The sequence below is a fragment of the Zea mays genome, chromosome 6 (assembly GCF_902167145.1).
Source record: "Zea mays cultivar B73 chromosome 6, Zm-B73-REFERENCE-NAM-5.0, whole genome shotgun sequence".
Lineage (NCBI taxonomy): Eukaryota > Viridiplantae > Streptophyta > Magnoliopsida > Poales > Poaceae > Zea > Zea mays.
This window is the reverse complement of record NC_050101.1, coordinates 146,966,478-146,991,245: the sequence shown is the minus strand read 5'-3', so window position 1 is coordinate 146,991,245 and position 24,768 is coordinate 146,966,478. Positions and strand designations below refer to the sequence as shown.

The 24,768-nt window shown below is 41.2% G+C and overlaps 2 protein-coding genes across 2 annotated transcripts; one reads left to right on the top strand and one right to left on the bottom strand.

The window, feature by feature from the left end:
* The first annotated feature begins 361 nt into the window (after positions 1 to 361).
* On the top strand, positions 362 to 12,902 carry LOC103630191 (Heat shock protein DnaJ with tetratricopeptide repeat). Its single transcript, XM_008651268.2, has 11 exons — positions 362 to 3,251; positions 3,382 to 3,621; positions 4,079 to 4,205; positions 5,528 to 5,680; positions 5,834 to 6,075; positions 6,173 to 6,242; positions 8,753 to 8,959; positions 9,102 to 9,325; positions 11,149 to 11,227; positions 11,306 to 11,443; positions 11,739 to 12,902. The coding sequence occupies exons 1-11, from the start codon at positions 628 to 630 to the stop codon at positions 11,916 to 11,918; spliced, it is 4,284 nt and encodes a 1,427-aa protein (XP_008649490.1). The 5' UTR covers positions 362 to 627; the 3' UTR covers positions 11,919 to 12,902.
* Positions 12,903 to 19,136: 6,234 nt separating this feature from the next.
* On the bottom strand, positions 19,137 to 21,837 carry LOC103630189 (uncharacterized). Its single transcript, XM_008651267.2, has 6 exons — positions 21,644 to 21,837; positions 21,483 to 21,548; positions 21,218 to 21,305; positions 20,033 to 20,154; positions 19,834 to 19,867; positions 19,137 to 19,760 (listed from the first exon to the last, which is right to left on the bottom strand). Exons 1-6 carry the CDS (start codon positions 21,835 to 21,837, stop codon positions 19,215 to 19,217), a joined length of 1,050 nt encoding a protein of 349 aa, XP_008649489.2. The 3' UTR covers positions 19,137 to 19,214.
* Between the last annotated feature and the right edge of the window lie 2,931 nt (positions 21,838 to 24,768).

Sequence of the window (24,768 nt, the reverse complement as noted above, 5' to 3'; positions counted from 1 at the left end):
TTTGTTCGATAGGCGGGCTGGTCGGTTTGGCGGGCCGTCCCCAGGAGACCTTTTAAACCTTCATGCCAAACTATTTGACAGGTAGTCAATCTAGTTCATGGGCCGTCTTTGGGAGGCCTTCATGCCTTCCTTTACCATGTTCCAGGTATCAAGGAGCTTTTGTCTCCTTATCAAAACTGTCTTGAAAATGGTTTAATTTACAAAAGTAGAGTGTTTTGACTTAGAAGTAAGAAAATAAAATTGTTTTATGAAAATAATCCAAGTGGTGATAAAATAGTTCAAATATACCAAATCTTATACTAATTTTATTGGTGTTTGACCTACTTCAATTTGCCCCCTACGAAGGCATTTCCGAACGGCCCAACCCAACGTCACAACTGCGAGTCTACGAATTCCGTAAACCGGCCGACCAACAAAGCTGCCGTGTGCCCGTGTGGAAGCGTCCTCGCCTCCTCGGCCCCCTCGAATCACACGCGCCCCGCCTCATTCGTCCATTCCCCAGCCTTCCAGAGCCCGCCGCCGCCGGCCGCTGCTCCCCCGACGCGGGGGAAGCCACCGGCGGTAGCGCTCGCTTCGCCGCGCCAAAAACCTAGCGGCTCCGAGCTCCCCGCCGCCTCCGTGGCTTATATGGCGAACCCGGGCCTAGGGCTTGGACTCGCGCCACCGGGCGCCGAGCCCTCCGCCGGAGCGCCGCCCTCTTCACGTCGCGCGCCGCGCTTGGCCAAACGGCGCCACGCGCCCGCCTCCTCCCGCTCCCGCATGCCGCAGACCTCAGCCGGAATATGGAACCCGTTTGGTGGTGGCGGAGGTACGGATAGACAGACCGGAGGCTTTGTGTTTGGTGCTGCTTCGGCAGTGAGCCAACAGCCTTTGGAGCCAGCAGTGTCAGTAGCTTCACCCACTGAGGCGCCCTTCGTGTTTGGGAGCGTGAGGGAGAGCCTGCCTCGGTTTGACGAGGGATCGCCCGCTTCATCAAAGCTCCCTGATAAGATGGAGAAGTTGAACCTGCGAACATCAAGTGAGGTTGACGATGGTCTCGGTCAGGGGAGGGATCGAAAGGATGGAAGTTCGGTATTTGGTGCTGATATATCTGGTTTGTTTTCTAGTAACAAGGAATCTAATGTGCTCCAGGAGAAGCTTACACAGTTGAATTTAGGCCACAAAGAACCCTTGCAAAGTAAGAAGAGGGATAGTGCTAATGGTGTGCCGCAAGCATTTGTGTTTGGAGGTAATGGAGCTGGGAGTTTTGCTGACTGTAAGAACAAAGCCGCCCCTGGTGCACATTCAGATGATCCTAGTTCAGTTCATGGCACTGATGCAAAAGGTATGGCTGGGAAGTCGATGCAGTTCAATATAGGCAGTCAAGCACCTTCCAGGGGTGGGGGGATTGATCGTACTAATGGAGCACCAGAAGCTTTCACGTTTCGAAGTACCACATTAAGTGGTCATGTGGATAATATAAACAATGTTGACTCTGGTGCCAATACCAGTTCTTCCACTGTTGCTAAATGTGTTTGTGATGCAGATTTTCCTCTGGAAAAGATAACACGGTTGTGTATAGGAAGTGACATGCCCTTGCATGAGACGAAAAGTGGTTATCAACCCAAAGTGTTTACGTTTGGAAGTGGAGGAATCCCAGGCGCTGTTTTTGGGAAGGAAACTGGCAGCACATCAGATAGGAGCAGTGAATTCCTCTCTGCAAATAGCAATACTTCTAGTTCAAGCAGTGATTTTTTCTCTACAGCAAATAGCAACGTTTCTAATTCCGCTAATGGCACTTATTGTTTGCCACCAGAGAAGACACCAGATTTGAATGCAGGAGACAGAGTCATGTCACAGAGCTTGGAAGGTGATAATTCTAATTGTCCAACAGAGACCTTTCTATTTGAAAGAAATGAAACCCGAAGCTCTGTTTCGCACTCTGCAAGCATAGCCATGGATGACGGTGGGAATTTTGTCAATGATGAAAATACTGACACCTGTAGTTCAGCTCACAGTACAGTGGAGTGTGCAGGTGCTCTCCCAGAGAAGATGACAAAGTTAGGTATAGGATGCAGAATTCCACATCATAGCAGGAAAGATGAAACTGCTACCGATCCACCAGAAGTATATGTATTTGGATGTAATCTTTCTAGCTTTTCTTCTGCCCAGACTTCAAGTAAATCGAATGATCGCACGACTCCTGAATTTTGTTTTCAAAGCAAAACAGGGGCAACTTCAGGATATGGTGCTGTTCCCCAAACCAAAGTTCAGGATTCATACCCATTTACAATTTTGAATAATTCATGTACTTTCTCTACTTTTGAGAATGCAGTTCCTGCTTTCAGTTTTGGGACACTGAATGCAGAAACAGAAACAGCTCCAGATGATCCTTTTTCTTTTTCTGTCAAACATGATTTGCCTGGGTATTCCAGAGAGACCTTATTTGGTTTAGACAGTATAAAATCTGCATACAAGGACAAAAGGGAAGCATGTAAAGGAAAAATGAAAAACAAGAGGCCAACTAGGCTAAAGCAACATGCTCAGCTCCATCAGGTTATTTCTAAGGAAGCCTGTACCAGTGGAGAAGCATCAGATTTAGCAGGTGACTGTTCACCAATGGATTGTTCGCCATATCCTGCAGAATCTGAACATGTGCCAACAGAGGCATATGTGGCTTCTGATCAGCCCGTTCACATAGGTGATACTGTTATCTCGAACGGGAACACCAGTTGTGCTGAGGATGATGTAGTTTCTGCAGCCGAGCACTTGGTTACTGATGCAGACCTACTGATGTTTGGAGATGAAGGTAGAGGACCGAAACTAGATGCATCTGAGAGCAATTTTGGTAGCAGCGTTTCTAGTTTTGAAGGAGATCAAAGCAATGCATCACAACATTCTTTCACTAATATTGGGCAAAACTGTAATGAGAATACCTACAGAACTCCCCATGATTTTGTTGAGGCTGCTGCTTTTCAATCAAACTCATCAAATTTCAGTGGGCTGAACTTTAGATTCGGTGTGTCATCCTCTCCACAAATCTCTGCTGCGGCACAAAGACGTAGCACAAGAAGGAAGTTAAGAACAAAGGGTAGTCTAGCATCGAAACCTTCAACTATCGACTCTTTAGAACAGCCAAAATCTTCACAAGATACTAAGGGCATGCAGTTTTTCTGTGAAGCAAGTAAAAATGAAGACTCAGTGAAAGCGCAACAATCAAGAGATTCTTCTACTTCTGTGGCCTTGGAGACTTGTGAAACCTGGCGTACTAGGTTTGTGTGAACATGTTTAATTCTATCTTAATATGTCAATTTTCATGACTTGTATATAATTTTGTATTAACTCATGTGATTACAAATTTACAATTTCATGTACCATAGCTTGTTGTTTCATTTGTTCCAGTGGAAATAAAGCCTATGCAAATGGACATTTTACTGCTGCAGAGGATTATTATACCCGTGGAATAAACTCTGTTACCCACAATGGCGTTTCTGGACAATGTTCCCGTGCATTGATGCTGTGTTACAGCAACCGTGCAGCTACAAGAATGTCACTTGGCATGATGTGGGAGGCGCTTCAGGATTGTTTGACTGCTACATCAATTGACCCCACTTTTCTTAAAGCTAAAGTTAGAGCTGCCAAGTAAGACTTCTTTATCCTCAATTCTACCTTTTCTTCTTTTTGTTTAATATGTATTGGTACTCTTTTAAACATGTAAGTACGGTGAGTTCAATTACTGCAAGCATAGTATGTCTAAGAACATTCTGTTATGTTCTCACTGGTGGAATGTTCTGCTTTTATATGTAATACACCATGATAGCTTATCAAAGTTTTCAACCATATGCTTATTTGCGAAGTCATAGCTACATGTTTCAGCACCATTGTGCTTTGATATTTTAGCTTTAATATAACCATGTTATATTTGAAATGGACAAAAATGTATTCTACTGGGAATATGTTTACTTCACTTGTGTTATATTTGAGGACCCGGCAGAGATTATTGACTCTGCAGCTTCAGTTGCACATATTTTTTTTCTTTCTTTATTGTTTTATTGCCTCCTTCAATGTCTATTAGGTTTTTTATCGTCTTTAATTGCAGGTGCCAGCTTGCATTGGGCGATCTTGAAGATGCATCAATGAGTTACATGTCCTGTTTGAACAGTAACACCGAGAGCTCTGACCCTAAAATATTTGCTGAGGCTTCTGATGGTTTGGAAGGAGTCAAGGTATCTTGTCATTTTTTGATAGAGCTGTCCTTAAATGATGTTCACTATATCTAACTTTTACATTCCTATATTGTACATATTTGAATTGATATTTCTATGTTCTAAAATTTATAAATTATAGTATATATGTATCTGTTCCTGGATGGCTGACCTTGCCCAAGCCACCCAGGTCATCAGCCATGCACTTGAACTTGCAACAGTAGTTGGTGCTGGAGAGGTTGCCATGGACGAAATTCTGGAAGTCGGCGTCCAGATAGAGGGCACACTGTTCCTGGTTGCTAAGGAACTGATTTTTTCAGGGTGAGACAGATAGTGCGAGCATTGTCGCAGCGCTCCGAATGATGTCCTCGGGGTTGTTGGAGATGGTGTATAGAGCCATGTCAAGATGACACAGTCCATGCACACCCAGTTCAGGAAGGTGTAGTCGGCACTGACGAGGTCATGGCATTGTAGAGAGAACTTCCCAAGGACGAGCAGCATCTGGTAGCGTCAGCTGGTGTAGTTGGCAGAGTCTATGTTGAGGATGGTAGGGGCAACACTCTGAATCTTCTGCATAGCAACAACTTGAGCGTGCAGATTGGTGATGGCGACAGCCTTGTGTGCGACTGTGCGAGGAGAGTAGCACGGAGGGACTGCTGAGGATCACCATTGCTAGGAAGCGACCAGTCGTCGTCGTCGTCGTTGGTAGCAAACATGGAGGAGACATCGACCGCGGTGGCCGCCTCGTGCTCCTGGGCTGCGGCAGCCGCGTGGGTGGCTTGGTCCTCGAGATGGAGGCGCTCTGCCTCGGTTGCGCGGGTGCGAGCCGCCTCGCGCTCCTTTGCGGCGCGCATGCTCTCTGCTTCTGCGTGCATGTTCCTTGGTCGCACGGACGAGCGCTTCCGCAGCGTGAGCGTGCCCCGCTTCGGTGGGAGACTCAGGCATCAGGGAATAGAGGGGGTCGTGCTGGTGTTTGCGGCTGAGTATGGTTCAAGAAGGATGTGCAACCACAGGGGCACGCGAAGAGCAGCGGGAAAAAGAAACCTAGTCTCATGATACCATGAAAGCAATGTAATTGCACAAGAAATTAGTAGATTTATTAGGAGGCAATAGACACTGGTACATATATTGGCAAGGAGGACCCAAGGTTGGTTTATAGACGTATACCACCGTCAGATCTCTTTGTCTAATATAGTAACAATCACTCTATAATAATCATAATGGGCCAACAGCTCATGCACCTATGTGACTGTCTAACATCTCTATTTCATTTAAGGTCGATTTTTCTCCATAAATGAGGTTTATCATTCTACCACACTCATGTGCTTTTATTACTTCTGCAGAGAGTGACCGATTGGGTATCTCAGTGCAAGGAATTTCTTGAGAGAAGAACATCTCCTGAAGCAACAAAAGCCTTAGAATTGATCTCCAATGCATTGCACATATGTCCACATTCGGACAGCGTCAAGGAGATGAAAGCAGAGGCATTGTTGATGGTTTGTATTTCTCTCTTTTGGCTCATTTCATGAATTATTAAGAGCACCTATACTTCATTGAATTACAAGAGTGTCTATACTAACAAATGTTCAGGGAATATCCGTTGTCATATATTTATTTCTTGCTACTAATGTCATCGCTGCACTGAACAGCTACGAAGATATGAAGAAGTGATTCAACTATGCCAAGAGTCTGTGAATCTGACTGAAAGAAATTCAGTTTTATTCAAAGACAATGGAGAACCAAAGAATTCCAGAGTCTCTGAACGGATGCAGTTTTCTGGAAGGTATTGGCGGCCCTACCTCATTTGCAAGTCTTATTTCCTTTCAGGCAAGCTTGATGAGGCTCTTGAATTGTTAAAGAAACATGAGCAAGTCACACCTGTCAAAGAAAGGTAAACTTGGTATGTTTTTTTGAATTTCTTTTGTTTTGGCAGTTCATGTTGGTCTAGTGAATTGTGATGTATGACTTCTGAATTGTGCAACTTACAGTGAAGTGAACACATATGAAGAAAAATTCTCATCATTGTCAGCGACTATAAGAGAACTACTTTCTCTTAAGGTATGCTTTAAAATCTCTTTTGTTGCCTCTTCAGTCCTCTTACTGAGTAGCAGTGACAGAAATTTGGTTATGTGTTTTTATCATACAATACTTCCCATTTTATGTAAATATTTGCTCTCCTTTTGATGTGCATGTGTAGTCCAACATTAATCTTCTCATGGAGATTAAGAACTAGCGTGTGGTTGATATAAAAATACCCTAGCATATGGCATCTCTTTGTGAGACATGTTGCATAAGTTTCTAGTGATGATATGAGCCAGTGACATGCGTGTTTGTGTACTCTTTTTAATGTGATGACTGATGATGTGCAGCTCTCCCACAAATTCGAGGAAAGAAATAGTTTCCAAATGATTGTTCTTTTTAAATGTCCATAATTTCCCAATTCCCAATTTACCTTGTCTGTTTAGTTTTGCTCTAAAAGTGGGAACATGTTGAGCTTCATTTTTTTTGAAAGCTGAGAGCTGCAGTTCATTGAAATAGAGAGAAATAGAAGGTCCCCATACAACCCCCACCACCTCTCATACGGGGACCAAGTATGAGAGGCGGCGAACATACATTCTGAAAAAACAAAACAACACAGTACTTGACCTGACCAAAAAACCTAACAGCTAGGTTGATGTTGGGCATTGGAGCTTCTTAGCTCCCGATATACACTAAAGGCTGTGCTCATCCTTGAGAATCCCCATGATCGAGTTGACTGAAGGAGAGGAGCTTCATGTCACTCTTCTTCTGAGCATAGGATATAATGGTGACAGAAAGTGCACATTGCTTAATAAAAACATAAAAAGTTGAAATAGCTAAATATCCATCTATTTTTAATGTTCAGTACAAAATCACAGAATAAACCTGAATAGACCTTGAGAATTGAGCTTTGCCGCTCCATCTAGTTGCATTCAGGATTTCCATCCATCCCTTTTTTTGCTGACATGTGACCACATGATTCACAAATCCATGATGCATGGTTTAGCAAACACTAATGGTTTAATCTTTTTTTCTCGAACGCGCATGAGAGCTGCGCATCATTATATTAAGAAGAAAAAAGGTCCAACATAGACTGAAACAAAGGAAAAAAAGAAAGAAAGAAAGAAGAAAGGAAAAGGCCTCCTCGCGGTGGCCAAAAAAGAAAATACAAGAAAGGGTCCATAAGAAAAACTAAACTACAATAACCATGCAAAGACTAGCGAGCTGATTACAACACTGAGAGAGGGGCTGATAGAAGAGCAATACTCCTAGCCCCTGCCATCTCCCAGAGCTCCCGTTCTTCCCCTGCCCTTCTGATAACCGTTGCCACACAAGGAGAGATATTATCAAAGACACATTGGTTCCTGTGATTCCAAATGCTCCAGGCTCCCAATATGACCAAGGAATTTAAATCTTGTCTTATCGCTCCTTCTATCAAACCATTGATCCTACTCCACCACTCCATGAAGTTCCAATCCTCAATCAGTGGAGCAAGAAACTGCAGCCTCACTTGCCTTAACCAAAGAAGCCAAAATTGTCTTGCAAACACACAGCCAACCATCCGATGATCAATTGTTTCAGCTTCTTGGTCACATAACAAGCAGTGCTCCGGATGATCCAACCCTCTTTTTTGCAGTCTGTCTGCTGTCCAACATCTATTATGGGCAACGAACCACATAAAAAAGCGGCACTTAGGTGGTGCCCCTGACTTCCAAATCCTTTCAAAAGGGTCAAACAAAACAGAACCAACAAAGAGACTTTCATAAGCAGATTTGGCTGAGTAATTGCCATTGGAGGCCAGCCTAAAAGAATGCCTGTCCCTGGTATCTGGTTGTAGCTGCACTTGTGTAAGAATGTCCCAAAGCTGTAAGAACTCCACAATAGCCCCAACAGTAAGGGCACCTTGAATATCCCGCATCCAAGCTTGGTTGATGAAGACCTCCAATACTGTACGTTTCTTAGCCCTCCTTGTTTTAACTAAGGCATGTAGCCGCGGAGCAAGGTCCAATATTCTCTGCCCATGAAGCCATTGGTCAGTCCAGAAAAGAGTATGTGCCCCATCACCAACATCCGATTGCACTGCTACTGCAAAGAAATCATGAACCTTCTCTGGGACTTGAATTTGTAAAGAGGACCAGGGTCTATTAGGTTCAGTTTTTGCTAGCCAAAGCCACCTCATTCTTAAGGCCCAACATAATTCCTTAAGGCTAGAAATGCCCAGCCCACTAAGCTCAAGGGGGCGGCAAACTTCCCCCCGCGCTACTAGGCAATGCTCGCCTTTTACTTCTCTGCGACTCTTCCATAAGAAAGCCTGGCGTATCTTATCAATCTCTTTGATTGCCCAGGAAGGCAAATCAATAGCCATAGCCAAGTAAATTAACATGCTTGTCAACACAAATTGCACTTGTATTGACAAGCATGTTAATTTACTTAGCTATGGCTAATGGTTTAATCTTCGCAGCTGCAAAATATCAATTCCCCTTTTTATTTTCATTTATATGGATGACAGAACTAGCATCACTTATCTGTTGTTTCCTTGTAATCATCAGGCTGCTGGAAATGAATCATTTCAAGCTGGTAGATATTCAGATGCTGTCAAACAGTATTCAGCAGCTTTGGCATGGAATAGTGAATCACGCCCATTTTCAGCTGTATGTTTTTGCAATCGTGCAGCGGCTTATCAAGCACTCGGTCAAGTTACTGATGCAATATCAGATTGTTCACTTGCCATGGTTCTTGATACAAATTATCCAAAGGTATGCTGCTGCAGCTCTTTATCTTATATAAGCATTTCATTTTGAAATGATCCATTTCCCAATGCCGAGGCACATGCAAACTGTTTTAACTTTTATGCCTTACACGGTTGTTTTCAGACCTTATGTGCTGTACCTATTTCAGGCAATTTCAAGACGAGCCACCTTATACAAGATGATAAGGGATTATGACCAAGCTGCTAATGATGTAAGGAAGCTAATCTCTCTTCTTGAAAAGAAAGTCAATGTGTCTGGAGTATCACCAAAAGCTTTTAACAAGCACAATGATCTCAAGCAAGCACATGTGAGGCTTTCATCCATAGAGGATGAAGCAAAAAATGACACCCCCCTGAATTTGTATTTAATCTTGTAAGTTGTCCAAATTGGTTTTACCTTTTTGTTCCTTCAGTATGATTTTCTTGCCCCAGTTTGTGCCTGGTTGACCTGAATATTTGTATTCCTTGAAAGCAATTATTGCTTATCTCTGCATTTAATTTTCACCTTTCATTGTAGATTTTACTGACCCAGACAACAAAAATAGCATTGCTTATTATATGGATACAAGTACAAAATACGCTTTACTTAGTAGCCCTTTAAGGAACTACGCTCTTCCATATGTGTGTTGCAATAACAATGGTTTCACAATAAATACAAAGAAACTGGCAGAAAAATATAATTTTTTGGAACTGTGTAGAGTGCTTTTAAACATGATATTCTGATATAACAACATAGAATATCTTGCGTTTGCAGCAATTACGACTCTTACTTTTCAGTATAAGAGTGGTACCTTTTTTCTCGAACAACACAAGAGAATTTCATTAAGAAGATATTTAAGTTCGGAGAGGCAAGAGTCTACTACAAGAAGGGAGAGACTCCCAAACCCACACTTACACCTCAGTACACTAAAACACCACTCCTATCTCTGTGCTTAGCTGTAGTAGCATCTGCTTTAGAGAAGAGGTTCCTGCCATGCACCAAAGAACACCATTAGTTACAGCTTGAAGCATGAACTGGACATCTGGAAGAGCTCCTTCAAACACACAATTTCCCAAGCGACCAAGATAATTAAGGAATTCAACCCTTTCCTCATCTTTATATCAAACCCCTTGATTGCCTGGCACCACCATTTCGAAAAAAGAGACACATCAGTTCTAGGAGCAGGAGGTGTAGCCTATTCAGGATCAGACTCCAGACCTGTCTAATGAATACACAGGAAATCAGGATATGTTGAATTGACTCCTCTAGTCCTCTTGACAGAAGGGGCAAGCCGACTGGTGTGGTAAACCGCGTTTGGCCAGACGGTCTGCTGTCCAACACCATTTGTTGATGGTTAGCCAAATGAAAAATTTGCATTTTAGAGCAGCCCAACTCTTCCAAATTCTTCATGAAGGAGAAAATTTGCTGGACAGTCTGTATTATGTTGGACATCTGTATTATGTCCAACCACGATTGGCAAGGGCCTGCGCAACTGTCGTAGTCTTTATTGCCCTCTTTGGAACCAAATTATTTAGGTTGGACGCAATCTCAACCAGGGTCCTTGTAGCCAACGGTCTTTCCAGAACTTCATAGATTCTCCACTGCTCAAAATACAATCAACAGCCACGTCAAAAAGGCCTCTGGCAATTTGCGGCACTTGAATAGGTAATCCTACCCAAGGTTGCAAACGATCAGTTTTTTCTGCCCACAACCATCTAATTCGTAGAGCCTATCTCAAAGACTCAAGGTTATGAATGCCCAGGCCACAATACTGCAATGGACATTGGACTTTCTTCCAAGAGACCAGATAACTACCACTGTTAGCCTGCTCCTGATCTTTCCACAGAAACCCTCTTGGTCTCTTGTCAATTGCTTTAATCCCCATTTTGGCAACTCTAAAGCAATCAGTGAATGGTGCAAGCATAATAGTTTTCTACTAATAAAAAGTTGCTTAGCGATGGGGAAACATTGGTAATTGCATTTTTTGGGATGCAGTGGTAATCCGTAATTGCACTAGTTGCTTAGAACTTCCTTTAGTATCTCAGAAATGTTTGAGAGAATTGTTGTGTTGTGAGTTAGTCAGGCCATAATACAGTGAAAAAAGTTATTTATTCCACTCTTAGTTTCTGATGAATTATCCTGATGTGAGGCAGATTCTATTTTCCGGGTATTATGTGGAGATAAACTTAATTACTAATTATCCTTTTCTGTATCAGGGGAGTGGAGCCATCCTGCTCTTCAGAAGATATTAAGAAGGCATACCGGAAAGCAGCATTGAGACATCACCCAGACAAGGTCCTTACTGCTTTTGACGATTATTATTTGTTGATTCTATGCATTAAACCTTGATTTTAACAATGCTTTGACCTGCAGGCTACTCAATTATTAATAAGGAACGAGAACGCAGAAGATGGATTTTGGAGGGATGTTGTCAAGGAAGTCTATGCAGACGCTGATCATCTGTTCAAAACAATTGGGGAGGCATATAATGTTCTTTCTGACCCGGCCAAGGTAATGATAACTGACTACCAGTAAGATTTGCAGTCTTGAATTGAATATATACATGGTTGGAGAATAGTGAGAATTTGGGAAAATAACTTAAGTGCAATTAAGTCACAGTTGTTTAAACATTCTGCTGGAAATAATAGGAGTGAAGGATAAATCTGTCGACCCTTATTACATATTGATGGCAATCATTTCAAACTTATTGTAGTCTCAATGTCAGTATTGTGCTGTTTGCTTTGTTTTCATCGCTTCCTAGATAAATGAATTCTGTTTTGAAGCCTGTCCTGTTTGGATTTCGCAGCGTGAAGAGTACAACTTTGAAGAGGATCTAAGAAATGCCAGGAGGAGAGTATCTAGTTCTAGGAGCATGCATAGGTCACCTGAACAGAACTACAGCAACAGAGGCTTTAATCCACGCCAGCGGCAGTCAAGCAGAGCATCACGTTCACGTTGGTACAGCAATTCAGACGATTACTGGTAAAGAAGCCATTACATATGGAGTGGGCATGTGGTGCGAAGCAACTTTTGCATGTGTGGAGCAAAAGGCCTCCTTGCACCAAGATGGCACCTGCCTTTCTGGGGTTTTTTAGGTGCCGGTGCTGACGCACCAGCCTTCGCAGTCTCAGCTTTCGTGTCTGTTTGCTGTGTTTCTTTTCCAGAGGGTCAGCCTTCGCAGTCTCAGCTTTCGTGTCTGTTTGCTGTGTTTCTTTTCCAGAGGGTGAAAATATTAGGATTGATCAACTGGGGATCTGGGATGATTGGTTGACACTTGATTAGCACAGAAAATACGTGGGATTAGGAAGTGGTACATCAAATTATCTTTTGTTGGCCTGGTGATTTCTGAACACTGACTGCTTGGGAGTGGCTGGCATGATGGTATCCACTCTTGAGGAGTTGAACACTGAGAACAACTTCGAAGGTTAGGAGCAAGGATAAAGATGTTGGTTCCTCGAATATCTGCAGGCACTCTTTTGCTGGATGCATGGCTACTGTTTAGCACGGGCAGTTTGCAGCAGATCAACTGGAAGGAGACATGCTCAGATGCTCCTGTTTGGCGCGTGCAGTTCTGTTCTGTTGCTTCTGTTTAATCCAAACGACGTAGCGCTGGAAACAGAGTGGCTACATATTACAACTGGCTAACTGCTCAATGTCGGAACTCGGAATCACGATTTTTTATTTATTCATTGTTATTAGAGGTTTTAGCTAGCCCAATGTTGAGAGTATTTTATTCAGATCAAGGTTCCTTCGAAGAAAAAAGAGGCTCGGGTTACGGTGACATTGGCCAATTGCAGGTTCTGTCATGTTGCTTATGATGAAATATTTGGAACGACTTAAACCCTTGGACTGCTGCATATGTTTTTTTTTGCGTGAACGTTTCGTTGATAAACGGGATATATACACATATTCGAAGGCCTTAAGGCACAAAGAAAAGGAGACTAATTAAGGGTGTGTTTGGTTGGAGAGTCAACTAAAATGAGCGAAATGAGCGGCTGTATTACAGTTTTTGAGAATGAATCTATTCTATTTTATGTTTGGCAAACAGAATTTAGCCGCTCTATTTTTTATTTGATTGAAGAGTATATTTAGTTGGAAAGCTGGAAAGCCATATGAGTGTAGATTGAAGGAGGGAGATGAGAGTGCTTGCGTCCGTTGGAGTGCTCGCGTTCCGTCGTTTTAGTGGAGTGAAATCATTCTAACTATTTATGGTAAATTTTCATATAAAAACTATAAGAGTCACTCATTTTTTTTTGTTGAAAACCAAACATCAAAACACATCGAATGTTTGGATGCTAGTTATAAATATTAAATATGGTCTAGTTACAAAACAAATTATACAGGTACGAACTAACGATATGACGAACCTATTAAAGTAACTAGTTCATGATTCACTAATGTGATGATACAACAAATATTTGCTAATCATAGATTAATATATTTAAAAATTTATCTCGTTGTTTAGTCTTCAGCGCAATTACTTTTATAATTAGATTATATTTAATGCTCGTAATAGACATTTAATTTCAAACAGACGTGACACGAGCTAAATAGACATTCAGTTTGTTATATATAAATTTATATTCTTGTTTTTAACATTGACCTTATTAAGATTCATGAAGATTAAATCTCAAATTCGTTCGATATCTTTTTTAAATAATTGATAGAAAAATCAAATTTAGATGTTTTTTCATCTATTTCGTTGTAAGGAAATAATAATTCATAAAAAAATAATACAAAAAATATTCTTGTCTTCAATAATATACTTAACAACATGACTAAAGATCAGCACAAAATTTTATATAGAATATTTAATTTATTATATAATTCAAATGTTTAGGATCCATCTATACCACCGCCTGTGCTAGGTCTCGCATGTGCCAGACATGACCTAACTGTTGCCGTCTTCTCAAATATGCATGTCCTGCATGCCCCTTCTGCCCCTTCTGCTCTCTCTCGATTCTTCGATGCCCAAGTTACTTGCGAACGTAGCTGGTGATGAACATTTTCTCTAAGTTTTTCCATAGTGGACAACCAAAGTGTCACACCCGGAATTAAGGATAAATCCAGATACATCTCACATGTAATGACTCAGTGTACAAAAATCAATGTCACAATCTTTATTACATAATGATTTTCTTGTACAAGATACCTAAATAAACCATATGACAACGAACGTTCCACCAACAACCTAGACCTCTTCGAACTCATCATAGTAATCCTTCTTTGGCGATACATGTTCTTGGTCTGGGTATTGTTTATAGCAAGTGTGGGCTCCTGTACGGTCGTCGCTCAGTAAGTGTGTAGGAACAAATATAGTGTAAGGCTTACCAAAGATTATGGCTGAGGCTGAGCATTAGCTTTTAATTTTGTTGGTAAAAATTTTATTAGCAATTATTAAGTATAAGTAAAAACCATCTAAATTAAATAAACGATCATAAATGAAATCCCCACAATGCCATGTATGTCTAGTTTAATTTAATTCTACAATTTACTCATGAGGTTCCGAGCCGCTCTTGACCGTGAACACAACTGATACATCAGTTTTACACTCTATAGAGACCCACACATCTTTACCCACAAGTCGCGTAAAAGTTTAGAGAACTTTGCACCCAATCACGCTTGTGCTGATCAGGTATAATACCACACTTCCGAGGTGTGATTACATAGGGACATTACAAGGCCTTTACAAAGTTCTATTAGCATGAGAAAACCTGCTACGAATTCAGGCAGATGGGGTATAGATCACCCGACAGTCTGAAAATCCATCGTCGCATGATTAACCCCGTTACCATACTTGCGCAAATCCTCCTCGCTTGTCCCTTCCGGGTAAGACCCCTTTCGGGGTAAGGTCCTCACACACTACCTTCCATAATTAATTAGCCAAGATCAGAGCCATAATAGTCCTTGTGATTTCACTGTTTTCCTGGATGGTCGCTTCATGTTTCAATTAAACAAAATGACCTTATCATGCATAATAAATAATCCAACAATAATAAATCACAATAAAGCATGATCATGATTTATATGTATCATTAATCCAAAAACCAAGTAGAGCACTAGCAAGTCTACCCAACAATAATCAACCTAGATGTAAACAATGTATAGTTAAAACAAATCTAGGTAACCTAGGTCCCATCCGGTTAACCTAATTGTGCATGCTTGGGTGAGAACATAATAGAAAATATTATCAGGTCAAAGCAACATGACCAATGATACAACTTGCATTTTTGGTGCAATTCTAACTGCTCAAATGCTTCCCTAAAGTTGGGCTTCAGGTTCCTCATACCTTGCTTTTCTATTCGCATAAATACATACAAATATATAAACAATAAATAAAAAATAACATTACACCAAACATGTAGTCGAGACGGTAGGTTCGAGAACCACTAAAAACATAGTTAAAAGGTAGAAGTTATGAATTTTCTAAGCTTTAGGAATTATTTTCATACTAAAAATCATTTTTTAAATTTAATTTATATGAATAAGAAATCTTCTGGATTGCGGGTTAGATTACCTAGTTGCTTGGGGTTAAAACCATAAAATCTAGGACCTAGATGTAATGATTTTTCTATTGCTATGGAGTGTGGGTTGAAATCGTGAGAGGTCAGGGACTCTTTAGCAAAGTGGACGCGACTGAAGGGGTATTAGCCGGTATGCTTCCTTCGATCCACATCTGGCGGCCAAGATTATTTCTCGAACTGGTATGCGACCAGAGCTACATATCGCCATATGTACATCCACGAATCAATGGATTGAAGGGGTACTCCCTGGTTTTAATCCCGCCTGTCACCTTGAGATCCAATGGCCAGAGCCGTTCTTCTCGCTCCAACCGAGAGCCCTGGCGACACAGGTCCACCCCGCGACGATGACTCACTGGCGAGGCAAGCCACTCTTGCCCCCAGTGCCCTATTAAGAGCACCTAGAGGGGGATAGATGATCCTGCAAAAATTAACTCTAAACAAGAGAAACTTGGTTTATAATAAATGTTAGTAGAAGCCAAAACCAAGTTGTGATGAATAGAGGTAGAGAGGAGAAGAGAACTCTTTCACCTGATTATTCCTTTGAGATATGTATTGAACTTTAGGAACAATAACACAAGTGAAAATGTGAGAACTCTTTGCAAGAAAACATCCGCAATAAAGAAATGCACAAGCGACACAACGATTTTATCCCGTGGTTCAGCCAATGCCTTCTCCATGTTATGGTGACCTCCTTCGGTGAAGGGTTGCACTCAACCCCTCTCAAGTGATCCAAAGATCAAACTTAAGTACCACAATTTTCTTCCTTATATCGAGTTTGTTTTTCCTTTGTGAGGAATCTCCACACGTTGGAGTCTCTCACGCCTTACACAATTTGATCTCAATCAAACACAAGAGTAGGGAGGAGTAGCAACACACACAAGAACTCAAATCACAGCAACACACGCACACGAGTCAAGAAGAGAGCATAAGAAGTAGCACAACGAAGTTACAACTCGAAAACGTGCTCAAATCTCTATCTAGCAAAGCAGCAGCGTGGTCGCAAGGTCTTGGTGTTGTAGAGTGTTCAAAGAATGCTCGGTATATGCTCCATGGTGCATAGGGGGTCCTTTTATAGCCCCAAGGGACCTAGGAGCCGTTGGAGTTCCATCTGGAAGGCCCTGGTTGCCTTCTGTCCGCGGGTGCACCGGACTGTCCGGTGCACACCGGACATTGCACAGTGCAACGACTACAAATATCCTGATTGGTTGGTTTCCACTTCTGAGGGCACCGGACTGTCTGATGCTCCAAGTGACCGTTGGCTCCGGCTGACGTATACACTAGCTGTTGGCTGGCTGGGACACCGGACTGTCCGGCGCTCCGCGCGGACTGTCTAGTGTTTTATAGCCGACGCTGGCTTATTTTTTCCCGAGAGTAGCCCTTTCGGTTGGATCGTGTACCGGACCGTCCGGTACTCTGCAGAACAGCCCAACTTCCCTTTTTCTTTCCAAATCTCTTTTGCTCCTTTCGACTTGACTTCCCATAGTCCCTAACGCATAGACACATATGGTTAATTCTCAAAACAATTGACTAAGTGTTCGAAGCTTGCCTTTTTCACTTGGCACCATATGCATTTGTGGTATGCCCACTTTCAAGCCTAAAAGTGCCTTTTTCTCAATTTGATTTAACTTCCTGTTCTCATTGCTCATACAAGATGACGTTAGTCTAAACATAATCTACTGATCATTTAATTACAAAAATAAAATAGAAATGGCCAAGGGTACATTCCCTTTCACCCATTTCCAATGGAAACACGTCCTACCCCAAGCGGGGAAGAAACTGAACCAAAAGAAAGCAAGCCTCACCGGAAATCGTAGTGCGGAAGCCCCTGGCAACGGCGACGTGCGGCTCCGCAGCAGCGACACGTCTCTGATGAGCAATTACGAATGATCCGAGTCTCCTTCCTTCCTGTAGGCGCCACGACAAGGCGTGTTTGGTTCGGCTTTTTTCTGACCAGCTTATCTGAAAAGCTGGCTGTGGGGAAAAGCTGGCTGTTGGGAAAAGCTGGTGGTAAGAATTTAGGTGTTTGGTTCGCCAGCTGTGCAGAAAAGTTGTTCGTCAGAATCTACGTGTTTGGATAATCAGATTCTCATATTGCAGATTCTGTTAGAACAAACGATAAAATGAAACCCATAACGCAGAAAAGGTCATTACAAAATAATTAGTGGAGTTGATTACATCATAAGTACCGTTACAATCACTAAGTTAACTACGACACTAATGCATTAGCAATTGCATCTCGAAAAGCACTCATGCCTAACTCATCAGATGTGCTAGTACTACTCTCACCTACAGGTACATCATGACTAAGGCTATTAGGTCCTACTTCATCAAAATCTCTATCGTGTAGAGCACTATCTCTAATGAAGTTATGCAATGTCATACATGCAATAATTATCTTCGATTGTTTCTCAAGCGAAAATGAAGGGAGACTTAATAGAATTCTCCACTTCATTTTGAGCACCCCAAATGCTCGCTCAATAACATTTCGTAGCGATGAGTGTGCATAGTTGAATACTTCTTTGCTCCCAATAGGTTGCCTCGCATTTTGCCATTCCGTAATGTGGTACTTCTGACCCTTATAAGGTGCAAGGTACCCCTTTCTATTTGGATAACCCGAATCGACAAGATAGTATTTACCTGCACAAACATTAAATACAAATGTTACATACTTATGACATAAAATAGTACTGTATTCTACAAATGTACAACATATTTATATACCTTCCGGTGGATGGGGGAACCTGTCCGCATAAGTTATTAAAGTATCTTGTAATACTCTTGTGTCATGTACGGAACCTGGCCATCCTGTGACAACAAATGTGAACCTCATATCGAAGTCACAAACAACCATTACATTCTGCGACGCGTAACCGTGCCGGCCAATATATTTCGCTTGCTCCGAGGCCGGGACTGCCGCTGGAAAGTGACTACCATCAATTGCGCCTATGCAATCCTTGAAGTGTGGCCAAAACCTCGCCTCTCGCAAACGAGGATGAATCTCGATGAAATTTGGGTCTTTGGGCTTGATTATGTCAGATGACATCTTATACAGTGCATTAAGGACTTCACTATACTTGCGACTAATTGTTTCCAAGGAGTGACCAAATTTATTCCTGATCTGCCTAAACGATTGTGGACCCCCACTTGCCCACAAGAATATGCCAAGAGCTTCTATAGTACTGACACCCCGGCTTGGAAGCAGACCATAATTTTGTACCAACGTGTCATGCAATCGTCTAAAAACAATTCTTCGCATGCGAAACATGTCGAAACAGTCGTTACTAATCTCCAACGTTCTCTGAACCCATTGAATACCAGATTCGACCAATGTTCTTCTAGGAGCCTGACTGAAATGCCTGCCCCAAATGTCTACAACATATAGAGCAACAAGCATTTCTCCATCTGTGTCATCCATTTCATCATCAGATGTGTGTGCATAAGGGTCATCATCATATGTGTGTTCATAAGGGTCACACATCTGCATGGACACAACCAACAGGCACAAATTCATATGCAACCACAGTTTATAAACCACATATTAATGAAGACGAACAGTTTACAAGGCATATAAAGTTCACAGATTCACATTGGTCACAAACTTACAACTCTGATTATTCAAATACATGTTCAACTCGAATATTTGGAAAATTGTTTGAAAGCGAAAATGATACGAACGAAAACTGACACGACATGACTCATGAAGCAGACACAACTAACATAATACTGAACATAAGCCTCTGTTGTCGGACCAGCAGCATCTAGGTGGACTTTTTAACATCTATCTCGAATGCATGGCGCAGCCAAGCGTTCCTTCCTTCTGATGTCTTCAGTGCAGAAAATATGTCTCTATACTTTTTTGAAGTGAACAGATGAGTGGCAAACAAATGGAGGTCGCTGCCTTCTGGAGAACCATCATCGATCACTTGTTGCAACTGCGCACTCACCTCAACACGCACAGGGTCGGTCTCATTAGAGGTGATGGACTTGTTAGTGGTCCTTGAACGCGACTCAAAAGCCTCCACAAGGCGTTTCATGTACTCTTCCCTCGAATCTTTTTTCCTCTTTGGTTTAAGAGAATCATGACACACCTTACGCTTCCCAGTCGCATTTGAACATGGATCAGGTGTGCTGTTTTCACCCCCACCTAAAGTGGCTTCGAAATGATCATCAGATGATGAATTAGCATCCTCGACGCCAGGAACAAGGGTTCTTTCATTTGTGCAGACAATGGGTCCAAACATAACCTTTAGCTCGTCCTCATTCTCTAGGGGGGCTGTTTTGAACATAATACAACCTGGCATTGCCTGCACCAAATGGTAGTTCCTAGTTTTAGATGACCAATACTATTGTTAGTCTAGGAAAAAAAGATCTACTTACTTCATTTTGCTTGGCCCACCACTCATCTGGCGCACTGATTGAACCAGTATGAGGGTCTCGACCAATACCTGTAGCCCTTTCATTAAGAGTTTTCCACTGGGTGAACATTCTCTTCAACGAATCCCACCTATTCTTCATTTGATCCCTTGTGTAAGTGCGACCAATGCGTTCCTTAAACTTTCTTATCAGGTTAGCATACCCTTCGGCGTTTAGGAAATGTTGTGGCCTGTTCCATGCATTGACCTCTTCTACACATATTTCTGTGTAAATTTTTGTTGCTCTACTATCCCACTTAGCAATCACTTTGCCAGACTTGTCCATCTAGTCAGAAATAGTGTACACGATTGAAAAAACGTATTGAAGTTTCAGTAACTACGACAACAAATATAACAGGGAACTGACCATAATCAAATAAAGTAGTACCATAAGCAGTCACATTCGTCTGTCATAATTACATAATGGGAGTGACAAAATGAAAGTGCTGCTGAACACAAAAGCACAACGAACAGTTCTGAAAGTCGCATGAACCAAAAGCCTGATCTATCCCAGTCACACTACTAACACCTTACTCAAACATGATCCAACTTAAACTTCATTGTCACTAAACGATGGCATCTGGTCGGAGTCATATTCAACACCCCAGAAGTTTGCAAAGTGCTCAACAAAGTCCCAATCCGGACTAAGGCACTCGTCAGCTGGGGGTGGTGAGGACAAGGCAGACGGTTCATAGCTCCTGTCAGCAGGGTTGTTTACGTTGTTCACGTTGTCCAATTTTTCTTGCAACACCAGAGAGTCTTGCTCAAGCATGCAAGCAATGTCCTCCAATGCTACACGTAATTTGGTAGCCTCAAATGAGGTCAACCCGCGTCCTGGACGGATTGTTTCACGAGCTACGGAAAAAATCTTGTCCGCAATCTCTTGCATCCTTCCAATTGCCTTGTCGGCTATGGAGTCTGCTGAATCCATCTGATGTGGATTAAGGTGGTTAGTGAACTAGACAGTAGGACAATGTACTTACATCCATTGAGATACTCTACAAAATTAGGGTTCAAGCTAGAATCATAAAGATAATGAGGTTGGCAATCTATGGAATAAACTCTGAACCCTAAATAGGAGGGATAGAACATATCAATGGATTGCAGTTAACCGGGAACAATATTTGGTAATCTCTTCTGTATTCAAAAAAAATCATCCCCCCACAAACAATTGATGAAGCAGTTGATCCGTACCATTCAGATTAGTTCTCTTATCCTAACCGTGGACTCATTGTTCAGGTGTACTGACGTTTATGAACTAAAACAAGGCCATGGATCCACGTTATTGGAACACATACACTGCATGTATGGTGACAAATAAGTCAACCACAAATTGATTTGCACGTTACCTTAGCTTGAGTGGAGGTTGCAACCGAAGTCCTAGAATCCCAGATGATCTTGGAACCGAAGACCTTGACCTCGAAGTGATACGAAAATCTGTAGGCGGCAATGAAGAAAAATGTTCTGTTAGTAGGTGGTTCATGACCTTTCAAGATTAAGTGGACCTACTGGACATGAGGGGGAGGGGTGTCGCGGGATCGAGGATGAACCCTAGCAACACGACAGGAGGCAGCGGGGTGGGTAAGGATGGACACGAGGTGCACCGTACCTTACGAAGATGCAGACGCGATGGTTGGGACGACGCGGAACCTTGACGACGGAGCAAGGGCGGCGGCGTCACTGCGGCAACCATATGGACAGAGGAAAAGGGTGAAGGAAACGCGGCAATGCGAGGAGAAGACGGTGGGGACGGCAATGGGAGGAGGGATCCGTACCTGCGTACACCGGCGGCGATGCGTTTGGTGCGGACCGGCGGCCCACATGCAGTAGGAGGGGTCCACCCATCAACACGTCTGAGGTGGGTGCAAGCGCGTATGGGGCTGCTAGGCCGAAGAGGTGGAGGCTGATCTTCGGGGGTCACCAGTCGGCACACACCTATGTGTTGTTGGGCCGGGCAGAAGCGGTCCATGAGGGAGATTTTTCTTTTTCTTTTTCTTTTCTATTTTCTTTTTCAGATTTCGGCTCAAATCAATTCAAACAAATTCAAATTTGAGTTTCCACAAACAAAAGAAATGCTGCAGCATAAAATGGATATGTATTTGTATATTATATTATTTGCTTTTATTTGTTGGGTAAATGCTTCCAATATGCAATGCATATGCAAAACAAAAAAATATTTTAAAATTATAATCCAATTAAAGAGATATACAGATATCAATATTTATTACTTATTTACTTTAAAAAAACATAAATTTTAATAGATATTTTAGTTCAAATATTTTTGAATCATACCTTCCAACAAAGGATAATATGGCTCCTGTAAGGATCTCTTTCTTAATTAATTACTATTAGAAAACATATTTACTTAGATCTTGAATAGAAATTTGTCTAATCTCCAAAATTAGGATTTTAGGTTGTTACACAGAGGCTGCTCTTGTCTCGGTTCCATAGGTAGCAATGCAAGATTTGATTTGTTTACATACACAACGTTGCCTTTCTATTTTCCTATCAATCATAACCATATACACGACAAAACTTAATTTGTTTATTTTTAAATATTGTAGCTTCTCTCAATGCTCCGATCCATCACAGATCTCTTTTTCACGTCCTGCGTCTTCTACCAGCCCTGTGATTATCCCAAAAAGAAAAAAAAAGTACTCGATCCGTTCTTTTTTATTTATTACGGTTTAGTGTAAAAATAAACTAACGAGCAACAAATATTTACATTTACGCGATACATACACAACATTACTTACTTTTCCTTTTTTTTTCCGTCACTCCTTAGCATATATACAACAAATTTTAATCTGGTTACTCCTAAATAATACAAGTTGCACAGGCGCTTGGAACCAATGCAAATTCCTTTTAATGAACTGCAGATCCCATCAGACAAGTATGACTATCCAATTTGCGAGAATGTGCACAGCTCTATGCTTTTCAAATGTGCCATTTAATTAAAAAAAATAGAAATCCAGCACTCATGTTTCATTAGACAACAAGCGTTTGTCCATTTATGTTGCTGTGTACACGTTTGTACACATACGTATCCTCACACACAAACATTTTGTTTTTTTGCATACATATATCCACACACACAAACATAGCAATGCATTAAAAATATACTTTGTTTCATCACATCTGTGTGATACATACACAACGTTACTCTTTCTGTTTTCTTTTCCAAATACTCTTTAACATAGATAAAACAAATTTTGATATGTTTATTCCTAAATATTACAACAGGTTGCCCACACACTTGGAACATATCGCAGAATTTCTTTTAACGGGCTGCAACTTCTACCAGATCAGGTATGACTTTCCAGTTTATGACAATGCACTCAACTTTATGCTTTCTAAATGTGCCATTCAGTTTAAAATAAAAATAGAATACAACACCCATGTTTTAGTAGTGCGGCTTTAATCCGGCTACGGCTGCAACTTCTATAGGATTTTGTCTCTACAGATTACAGCTGCATGCAGGATGCAGCATTACTAATAGCTTTCAGCCGTAGCTGCCAACCGAACAACCAAACTCATGTGATAATGTAACATGAGTGTTCATATAATGTACATTAAAAAACATATGCACACATAACGCACACATGTTTGTAATAGATGTACTCGTACATAGACTATATAATATAACATGCTGCCATATACAACTTACTATGTGCACATAGAAATGTGAATGTTTAGCTTTCTTTAAAAAAATACTCAGTTATATTTTACTGTGATGTGATACCCCACTATTTTTAAAAACTATAATAACATTCACATGTATTCATGTATGATGCTACATTATATTAACTATGCAAGCATATAGATGATTAACCTCATCCGTGCATATATACGTACATAAATGCATCCTATGCACATATAGGCATGTATAATACGCACACATGTGTGTGCGCGCTATTCATGCAACAAAACCATCTATTCTATCTCGCTTTCATTATGAATGGCCAATCATCAAGTGAAGTCTACTTCTCCCTCTCTATATTTCCCTTTGCCTATCCACTAATCAATTGAATACCAGACCAAGTATGATTATAAAAAAAGTACTTTGTTTTACTACGTTTATGTGATACAAAAAAATTAATCTGGTTACTCTTAAATAATACAAGTTGCCCCCAATGCTTGGAACCATTACAAATTCGTTAGCTTAACAAGTCAGCTCGATATCTAGCCCTAGATATGGCTATCCAATTTGCGGGAATGCACACAACTTTATGGTTTTCAAATGTACCGTTTAATTAAAAAATAGAAATCCAACACATGTTTTTTTACACAGGTGTGTATCTATGCATGCTGTTGTGTACATGTTTGCATACATACATATCCTCACACATAAATATAGTTTTTTGCGTAGTGTGTATCCATGCATGCTGTTGTGTACATGTTTGCATACATACATGTCCTCACACAAATATAATTTTTTGCATACATATATATCTACACACAAAAACATCAGTGATGCATTAAAAAATATACTTTGTTTTACCACATATGTGTGATACATACATAGTGTTACTTTTTTTAGCCTTTTTTCTCAAAAAATTCCTTAACATGGCTACAACAAATTTTGACCAGTTTATTCCTAAATATTACAAGTTGCCCACATGCTTGGAACTATCACAAAATTCCTTTTAACGTGATGGAGTTCCTACTAGATCAGGTATGACTTTCCAGTTTATGACAACACACTCATCTTTATGCTTTTCAAATGTGCCATTCAATTAAAGATTGAAAACTAGAATGCAACACTTATGTTTTATTACACAAACATAAAGTTTTGCATACATACATATCCACACACACAAACATAAGAGATGCACAAAGTGGTAATTTACATTTGCACACATGTACACATACATGTTTATAATAGATGTACACATACATA

Coding starts and splice junctions, on each gene's coding strand:
- LOC103630191 (XM_008651268.2), top strand. CDS start 628: ATGGCGAACCCGGGCCTAGGGCTTGGACTCGCGCCACCGGGCGCCGAG. Junction 4,206..5,527: donor ATGGTTTGGAAGGAGTCAAG/GTATCTTGTCAT, acceptor TTACTTCTGCAG/AGAGTGACCGATTGGGTATC. Junction 11,228..11,305: donor TGAGACATCACCCAGACAAG/GTCCTTACTGCT, acceptor TTTGACCTGCAG/GCTACTCAATTATTAATAAG.
- LOC103630189 (XM_008651267.2), bottom strand. CDS start 21,837: ATGGACCGCTTCTGCCCGGCCCAACAACACATAGGTGTGTGCCGACTG. Junction 21,306..21,482: donor ACCATCGCGTCTGCATCTTC/GTAAGGTACGGT, acceptor TGCCGCCTACAG/ATTTTCGTATCACTTCGAGG. Junction 19,868..20,032: donor CATTTCCTAAACGCCGAAGG/GTATGCTAACCT, acceptor TGGTTCAATCAG/TGCGCCAGATGAGTGGTGGG.